Below are 10,000 nucleotides of genomic sequence, written 5' to 3'. Positions count from 1 at the left end.
AAAACAGAAGGTTTGTATGTGCAAACCTAGATTTAGAATACATTATTCAGATATTTTTCTTGTGTGCAATAAATAAGTCATCAATAAACGTTTTAAAAGCGCCACCCCAAATAACTGCACATTATCATAAACGTGGATAAACTGTTGACATGTAAACCATTCTGATACAATATGGAAGAAAAACAGTTTCTTATCCTATATAAAACACCTGTGATTTGAGACAGTCTTGCATGCCCAAAAAATATTGATTCCATGTCAACTTTTCATCAACGGTTACACCTAAAGATTTCATATAACTTAGAGAGAGAGAGAGAGAGAGAGAGAGAGAGAGAGAGAGAGAGAGAGAAAATAAAACAGAAAACTATTCTCCTTCCCCCATTCACCCATCTCTCATCTCGTAAAATAAATTGTTTCTTCTAACTCGCTGATTTCATAAAGTAATGATGTCCAAAACAGTTCTCTCTCTCTCTCTCTCTCTCTCTCTCTCTCTCTCTCTCTCTCTCTCTCTCTCTCTCTCTCTCTCTCTCTCTCTCTCTCTCTCTCTCTCTCTCTCTCTCTCTCTCTCTCTCTCTCTCTCTCTCTCTCTCTCTCTCTCTCTCTCTCTTCTAACCCTATCCTCTATATTCGTGCCTGAAACAAAGTCTTCCCTACAAGCTGCAACACACACCAAGCCAAGCATTGTTCTACTTCTCATAAAACAGTTTGAACATGTGAATATGTAAATAGTGATACATTGCGCAATATAAAAGCAGATGAAAGTAAGATGATCTTATAATAGTGGATGAAAGAACAAAGTAGAAAAGAGGTCAAGAAAGAATTTTGAAAGTATAAAGAAATCTATATATGATTCCGTTACGCATATAAAAAATCATATATATATATATATATATATATATATATATATATATATATATATATATATATATATATATATATATATATATATATATATATATATATATATATATATATATATATATATATATATATATATATATATATATATATATATATATATATATATATATATATATATATATATATATATATATATATATATATATATATATATATATATATATATATATATATATATATATATATATATATATATATATATATAAGCATAAAAGAAAGATAAAAGATAGAGGAATGAATGAAGAAAATAAAAAGAATTAAAACACCAAAAGAAACTGAAAGAAATGACACAAGGCAGAGAAAATGAAAATCAGGAAAGTACGAGAATTGGAGAAAAAAAAATTCAGACAAAAAAAAAAAACATAATTCAAGAAAGAAAAATGCCGGTAGACAGATAGAAAATAGACACTTAAAAGAAGTTTGATGAGAAGTAAATAAGAAGAGAGGAAAAAGAAACAAAGAAAAAAAAAGAAAGGAAAAAAATCAAACAATAAAACAAAAAAAGGAAAAAAATACGAAATAAATGATCAGTAGTAGACATCTAGCCAAACGATAATATACTCCAAGCGAGTCCGTATAGCACTAGTTCTGATCTGGATCGGTCCTTGTCTGCCAGATCTGGTCTGGATCAGTTCAGGTGGTGCTGTGAGCTCACCATCAAAGCTGCCTGTGAAATCGCTGAACGTTTCCCTTTGTGTCTCACAACTCAAGGAAGCAATCACAGCCTACCCTCTAAACACAACTCTCCCCCTTCACACAAAACTACAAGCACACACCTTTCATCTAAAATTTAAAATATGGCGACTCCTACATCAGCCTCGGAGTCCTCTTCTGGGGAGAGGATCATAAATGTCACCGGGTCGGGCTGCTCTCTCCGTGTCGCCCAAAAATATTTTGACACCTCCCTTAAATTTTTTTCATTAACTTTTGCAACATTCGCTGTCTTAGATCTAATTTTCAATTTCTAGAACATCACCTTTCCTCTGCTAAACCTCATTCTCTTCTTCCCCGAAACACAGCTGTCTGAGGCAACTCACAGTAACCTCTTTTCTGTTCTCTCCTACTTTCTCTTTCCTCATTTTCGTTCCAAAACTGGATGTTGTGTTCATGTGCGCAACGACTTGACTTGCTCTCATGACCACGCTCTTGAATATTCTAAGTTTTCCTCCATCTGGCTTCTACTCAAAAGTCATTCTTTAAATTTATATGTGCTGTCTATCTATCCTATCCTTTGACTATAGTAAATTCTATTTAACTTCCGAAGTGGAGCACCTTCGGTCTCTCTATCCTTTCACAGAGATTTCCATCCTTGGAGATCTCACTGCTCACCATCAGCTTTGGCTTTCCTCTCCCTTCACTGGCAATCCTGGTCAGCCACCCTTCATCCTACATGACCCGGAGTAACTGGTGCAACACCCTACTTGTATTTCTCACTGCCTTGGAGATACTACCAACATTCTTGATTTTTTCTTTACCTCTATTCTTGCTTATGCTGTTACCGTGTCTTCTCCATTGGGCTCCTACGATCACAGCCTCATATCTGTATCTTGTCTAATTTCTCCAATCCCTCCTTAGGATCCCCTAAGGCGGAGGTGCCTCTTTCATCTTGTCTCCGCCAGTTGGTGGGACCTGAAAATGTATTATGCTGATTTTCCCTGGAATGATTTTTGTTTCCGTGTCAGAGACCCATCTCTGTGTGCTGAACGGATAACATAGGCGACAGTGTCTGGCATGAAGGCGTACATTCCTCACTCTACTTATTAACCTAAACCTTCTAAGCCTTGGTTTTTACACAGCCAGTCCTCGTGCTATATACATGATAGAAAAGTTCCCAACAAAAGGTACCCAAGTCTTCCATCATCTGAATCTCATTCATTTTATATATCTGGTTGGAATCATGCTACGTCTGTTCTTCAACTTTCCAAACGCTCTTTCATAAATGAAACACAAAAAAAATGTCAGTCTTTCAAACTCCAACCCTCCTTGAGGTTTCTGACATCTGGCCAAAAGCATATCCAGTAACTTTACTTCTTCATCTTTCCTTTCTTTCATTTCATCCAGAGTAGAACTCTGGAACTCACTGCCTGTGTCTGAATCTCAACTTCCTTGTCATCACCATCTTCGTGTGTCTCTTCGTCAGTACCTTCGTCGTCAGTAGCACTGCCATCACTTCTTTATCTAAAGCTAGACTCCTCTTTCAGATCTTTGCTAATAACTCTACCTTCGATGATTCTGGGCTTGTCCTTCACTCTCATCCTCCCTCTGACTATCTAATGCCATTAATTAGAATTATTCATCATGATGTTTTTCATGCCATTGCTGGCCTAAACCCTTATAAGGCTTATGCACCTAATGGGGTCGTCATCAAAAACCGATCCTCTGTCCTTGCACTTTGCCTCGACAATCTGTTCCAACTGTCTATCGACTTCTATTCTTTCTTCTTGCTGAAAGTTTACCTACATTGAGCCTGTTCCTAAGAAGGATGACCTTTCTAATCCCTCGAACTACCGTCCTATAACTTTAATCTCTTATTTTTTAATCTATCGTCAATAGAAAGATTCTTAAACCTATACCTTCACAATCTCCTACCTGATTGCCAGTATGTTAGGGCTGCTCTACTGGTGATCTTCTGGCTTTCCTTATTGAATCTTCATCACCCTCTTTTAGAGATTTCGGTGAAACTTTTGCTGTAGCGTTAGACATATCAAAAGCTTTTGAAAGAGTCTGACACAAAGCTTTGATCTCAAAACTACCCTCCTACGGCTTCTATCATTCTCTGTAACTTTAGCCACTGTTTTTCTCCTAAATCTATCAACAGCGGTGTTCCTCAGGGTTTTGTCCTATCACCCACTCTCTTACCCATTGTCCTCATTTGAGGACACTTGAAAAAACATTAATTTTCTTGAATATTTGTGTTTAGAATAATCCGTAGGCTATTTAAATGTATGCTTTGTTGCTTATTCATCAGTCTGAGCAAAAAGTACCTCTCAGTGATGCATAAGAATGTGTTTAACTACCGTCTAATTTTAGAGTTAAATCGAGCCAAAAAAAAGTGTCCATTCCATCATGGAAATGATATGCTTCTAAACACACCGCGATTGTGTGCAGTTTGTCACCTATTGTTAAGGGTTTAATCTGTTATGTATAGTATATAATGTATCAATTTACTCATTTGAGAGAAAGACAGAAAGGATAAAATATGGCTGTCCTGAAATGAGGACAATGGGATAATATCATGTACGTAATTACTAATAATGCGTTCCAAGAGGACATAACAGGTTGGTATATGTAACAACAAGTCAAGGATACCAACGCTTGCTACACGCTCTGGAGCCTCATTTGAGTCATTTCTGTACAGTTTGTCATAGGTAACACACCTGACGAAAGACTTACACAAAGGTTAGTGCATGATTATAACATACTATAATCTATAATAAATTTTCGGTCTGCATTAAATGTAATATTATTCTCAAAGCATCATATGGTGAAAAATACGTCATTCAAATAGTGTGTAGACCATAGATGTTTTACAAGGTATCTAATTTATCTGTTTATATCACAATATGGGTAATATTTCTTACAAAGTAATGTTAATTCTTATCCTTATACTTCATTACAGATAGCGAAAAGACAACGTTTTGCACTTACAGTTGACCAAGCAATTGATATTTTGTTTCGGGAGGATCTAGAAGAAACTACAGTTGAAAAAGGCGATGTGATTATTGTACCACCAGATGTAGATGAACTGACGGATGACGAGGACATCAGTGAAGATATTATTTTTGTGAGACTGATCTTCGAGATACAGTTGGCTCCTTAGAGGTTCATGTGGATAAAATACCAGTTGAAAAAAATGTTCAAGACAAAACAACATCCTCTACATCATCAAGAAAAAAGCGAAAATTCTGTGACTCTGAACCTAAATGGAAACACAAAAATCCTGAATATACGAAGATCAGAACACGTTCCAACAATCACAGAGACTGCTTTCAGAAAATGAGAGAGAGCTTGGATAATGTATCACCTCTGGAGCTGTTTGAGAAATTGATGAATCCCAATATTTATGATTATATTGTAAAGGAGACAGTTCGCTATGCAAGCTCAAGTAAGAATATGTGTGATTTTACATTCACTGTTGATGAGCTGAAAATATTCATTGGTATATTACTGTTTTCGGGATATCACAAAGTTCCTTCTGAGAGAGATTACTGGTCAACTGATAAAGATCTTGGAGTCCAAATCATCCAGAAGGCAATGTCAAGAAATCGTTATAAACTTCTGAAAAGTGTGATACATTTTTGCAATAATGAGGAAGCTAAAGACAATACCCATGACAAAGGGTTCAGAATTAGATCTCTATTTTCACTAGTGAAAGAGTCATTTCAGCAGTTTGGTGTATTTGAAGAATGTTTATCAGTAGATGAAATGATTGTGAAATATTATGGCCACAACTCATTAAAACAATTTATAAGAGGAAAGCCTATCAGGTTCGGGTACAAACTCTGGGCTTTGTGTGGAGTTTCAGGTTACTGTTACAATTTTGATTTGTATTGTGGAAAGACTTCTCAGGATGAAGATTATGAGGGTCTGTTACTGGGAACAAAGGTTGTTTTGAAAATATTAGAAGCTGTAAAACACCCAAATGCTCATTCTGTTTTCTTTGATAACTTTTTCACTGGGTATGACTTGTTGGTTCATCTTCGGAATCTTGGCTATCAAGCTACAGGTATAATAAGAGATAACAGACTGAGCAAGTGTCCCTTACGGCCAACTAATTTTATGAAGAAAGAGAAAAGAGGGTCATATGATTATATATTTGATACTAATGAAGAAGTTATGTATGTTAGATGGTCTGACAACAAGTGTGTATGTGTTGGGACAAATTATGACACAATTGAACCTGTCAGAAATGTAGAGATGGCAGAGTGATATAAAGGCAAAAGGTGATGTTCCTTAGCCAAATGTTCTGAACAGCTATAATGCTAACATGGGAGGAGTGGATCACCATGACTGGTTGGCTGGAAAATATGCAACATCTCTGAGGGGAAAGAAGTGGTACTGGCCCCTTTTCACTCGTGTACTGGATATGACGGTTGTAAATGCATGGATCATACATAAACTATAGCACGAGGGAAAGGAACAGCTTGATTTAGTTAGCTTCAAAAGAGCAATATGTGTGCCATATCTGAAATCAGGTGAAGCAGGCAGATCAGTAAGAAAAATCAGTGCCTCTACATCTCTCGATGATGTTCGGTATGACAGTAAGGACTGTAGTAAGGTGGATTGAGTTTCTGCCGACTTTTCTTATTTCCTTCTGCCCAGTACAAGATTTCAACATATGAAAACAACTCTTGCTAGTATAAAGCAAACCCTAATAGGAGCTTCGAAGAGAAGGTTCGAGCTTCCGATAACACACATTTAAACGTAGCTACTTACAACCACCATTATGCTATTTACAGGTATACAAGTGAAAAGTGGTAAACTGATTCATTGCGTTACAATCATTCCAGTAAAAAGCTAGTAAAGTGATTTTAATTACATTACACTCCCCCTTGATCCTAAAGATCATTCTATATTGTAAACGTCGTGGAAGTGGTCTTCCTGGACTGTCGCTTTCTTCTTCCTCCTCTTGGTCCTCTTCTCCCACACTCGCTGTAGAGTTATCCACGGGGATGAGCATCTCTTCTTCATCATCCTCAGCCGTCGTTTCCTCTGTTGAGAGATGGTTATCGGTGCGTAACTTTGCCGTTGCGTGCCTCAGGTCCCGTACATGACGAGGCACTCCATCCACCTCCACATTCTGGGCAGACACAATCCGGGTCACAGTGCCTTCTAAGCTTCGAGAATTGCATCGCTTACTTGGGTGACGAGTCCACACACGGTCACCAACGCTAAAGCGATGGTGTTCCTCAGACGCTTGATCATGTTGGGAGACTCCATCAATACCAAGGAGTCTAACTTCGTAACAGAATATCATGTTAGCAGGGGAAGACCCAGCATCGTTCCCCCGTGGCAGGGTGTTGTACCTGTATACAGCTTCCGGCACAGAACAACTTTTTCGTGCTTGTATGGTCTTGACTGTTCTGTGATTCCTCTCTGATATCCCGTTACCCGATGGAACATTGGCACACCGGTACCTGACGGCCATGCCCCAGCGACTTGCAAAATTGTTGAACGTCGAGCTACGGAAGCTGGCAGCGTTGTCGGTTAGCAATTCGCGGGGTGCTCCACGCTCATAAAACACAGATTCCAGTTGTTCAATAACACAAATCGCGTCCTGACGTCTCAGTTTTCTCCAGATGGCATAACGCGTCGGCCCGCAGTCGATCAGTGTCAGGTAATGTTCATTGTGAACGTGGCAAATGTCCATGCTAACTCTGTCCCAGATATTGGGGACCCCTAACTCCCCTTTCTGCCACTTCGCCGGCGCAGGATCAATTGACTGGCACTCCCGACAATGTAGCACGACATTACGCACTTGCTCACGTTGAACACCAGGGTAAAGTTTTCTACAGAAGAATAGCGTGCGTCTGATTCCTGGATGGCCAGTTGTTTCGTGGATATTTGCGATGTCCTGGTCAGACACGGCGGTGACAGCCGTACAGGACACGTAATCATTTGTCAAAGACATCCACTTTTTTGGCACTCTCGTCAACTCGTCGGCTCTGTTCATGCTCGAAGACACAAACTTGATCTCAAGGTGCAAGTTAAACTCCACGGTTACCGCTTTAAAAGTTTCCAATCGTCGCCGAATCAACATTTCACTACAGGCTTTGGTCTTCAAACGTGCCTTTCCTGATAAAGTGTCCTGGAGCCAATGGTATACTGTACGGGAATCTGTCATTAGAGCCAGTTTTTTCATATTCCAGGAGACGGCGAGATTTAGGCCTTTGATAGCAGCATCTAGCTCCGCAAGGTTTATGTGCGTACAGTCGTTGCGGCGTAACCAACAAGCATCCTCGATCACTTCGCCATTCACCTCCAACACTGCTCCCAACGCAAGAGAGCTTGCGTCGACCCACAAAGCTGCTTCGTCTCCTGCCACGTCCCACCGTCCCCGGGCTGGGTCAGCTTTCTTTACACGTCCGAGGGTTTCTGTGAGCATCGCAAGCAGGCCGGGATCCGTGATTTCATCGTCCCAGGAAGAGGAAGCTGCGTTAGCACGTCTTTTGATGTATGATGTTGCTACCCGTAGCCAGCCACAGACAGGTAGATGGCTTGTTAACTGGCCGCAGACTGAAAATACACGCCGCCTTGTTAACTTCTCCGGTAGTTCACCAATCTCATTGTCGCGTCTCCAAACGAGGCCGCGACCCTCCCCCCAGACTCTGATGCCTAACAACCGAGTCCCATCATACACCCGCTCAGGTGGTTTGCACACCAAGCCATAGCTTCTCAGATGATTTTCCACAGCCGCTGTCGTCACGATGGTTTCGTCCACGAGAATATCGTCCAGGTAAGGAGAAGTGGCGCTATAAATCTTTTCGTCCCAACTCAGAATGCGATCCAGAACTTTTTTGAGGACGACAGGGGCGATGTTTATCCCAAATCCTAACCTTGTTAGGCAGTACCTTTTTCCACGGAACACAACGGTTTGATAAGGCCAGAGGGACTTGTGTACGTGGATTTGTAGGTACGCCTTGCGCAAGTCCATGAGAGAAACTTTTTGACCGCGACGGTGCCACTCACGTATCTTCTCTGTACACACGTCCGCTTCAGCTGTGTGCAGATTAAGATGGGTATTTAATTCTCGGAAGTCGAGCACGGGGCGGACCTTGTGCTTGTTTTGCTGCACAACAGCCATTAACGGAATGGTTCCTTTCACTGGTCCGTACGTGCTCTCATCATAAGGAACCAGCCACTCGTTGGCAATCCACTGAGTTAATTCACGTTCATATTCTTGCCGAGCCTCACTTGGCACCTCGTATTCTAACGCAGTGTTAAACAATCGTGGCGGTTCCATGCCATTAAACCAATTCCACAATACTGTCCACTGTTTTGTTTCGGTGTCAAAGGTCACTTTAAAATCCCTTTCATCAATGTCTGGCGAGTTAGCAGCCGCCACAGCCAAACCCTGCTCTTCCTCCAAACCAAACACTACATCCGTCTGTGAGCGTACTCTAACACCGTGTAGTGCCGTTATACCATTCATACCGAGAATGAAAGCAAAGTTAAGCGGTTTTGAAGACGCTACAACAACACTCACGTGCACGGACACTCCCGACGCCAGGCAAACCTTCACCACTCCCGACCCCATGCACTCGTAAGGTTCCCCACTCACAGTCACAACCCTGACCCTTTCTTTGGTCCAACTAGAGCACAAGGAAACGTGTGCAATGCACTTCGTAGAACCAGTATCCACTAGAGCTTCGCAGTTCACGTTGTTAACATTCAATTTCACAGTCGGTAACGCGCCTTTCACTGGTGATGTAGAGAGGAGACTGGCGCTGAGCTCGCCTCTCCTTGCGCGTTTCCCGAACACGTTGAAGCTAGATGTCCTCGTCGGCCGCAATTGTAGCAACGCACACTACCACGCCCTCCTCTTCGTGCGCCACGTCCAGCCAGGCAGTCTCGGGCGTAATGATTTGGCTGGTTGCAGGAAAGACAGCGCACAGCACCATCACCTGACCAGGCAGGAGTCGCTGCATGCTGAGTGAGACAGGAAACGTGTGGTGGTAACCCAACACCCAAACTGTCATCCGCCAGGACGGCTCGGGCGCGATTCAGGAGCTGGCAGATACTCATGGTTTCCAAGCGACAACCAGCTCTCAAGACATGACGAGCAGCTTCAGGAAGGCCGGCCACGAACGCACAACTTATACCTTCATCAGGAATACCACCGAAGTGCTCAGCGAGGCGGCGTAAGTCGGCCAAGTATACATCAACCGGCTCACCATCACGTAACTTTCGGGCGACAAACTGCTCGTAGGCCAAAAACTTGTCAGTAGCAAAGGCAGAGATGAGCGCTGCTTTAATACTTTCGTACTTCTCTTTACTTCTCTACTTGAAAGCTGTTGGTACACTGAGAACGCCCCAGCGGAGAGTCGTAGCGGTGTGACATTGTGCAGCTCAGTGATCCCAC

General features: G+C 41.5%; 3 protein-coding genes across 4 annotated transcripts in view; 1 reads left to right on the top strand and 2 right to left on the bottom strand.

The window, feature by feature from the left end:
• LOC123504608 (cytosolic carboxypeptidase Nna1-like) overlaps positions 1–10,000 on the bottom strand; it is a 116,346-nt gene that overhangs the window by 83,955 nt on the left and 22,391 nt on the right. The window lies entirely within an intron of this gene.
• Positions 4,915–5,847, top strand: LOC123504434 (piggyBac transposable element-derived protein 2-like). Its single transcript, XM_045254946.1, has one exon. The coding sequence runs from the start codon at positions 4,915–4,917 to the stop codon at positions 5,845–5,847; it is 933 nt and encodes a 310-aa protein (XP_045110881.1).
• Positions 6,150–9,566, bottom strand: LOC123504433. Its single transcript, XM_045254945.1, has 3 exons — positions 9,445–9,566; positions 6,458–9,230; positions 6,150–6,272 (listed from the first exon to the last, which is right to left on the bottom strand). The coding sequence occupies exons 1-3, from the start codon at positions 9,564–9,566 to the stop codon at positions 6,150–6,152; spliced, it is 3,018 nt and encodes a 1,005-aa protein (XP_045110880.1).

This window comes from Portunus trituberculatus, chromosome 16 (genome assembly GCF_017591435.1).
Source record: "Portunus trituberculatus isolate SZX2019 chromosome 16, ASM1759143v1, whole genome shotgun sequence".
Lineage (NCBI taxonomy): Eukaryota > Metazoa > Arthropoda > Malacostraca > Decapoda > Portunidae > Portunus > Portunus trituberculatus.
Note: the sequence above shows the minus strand (reverse complement) of the source record. Positions and strands in the feature narration are given on the sequence as shown.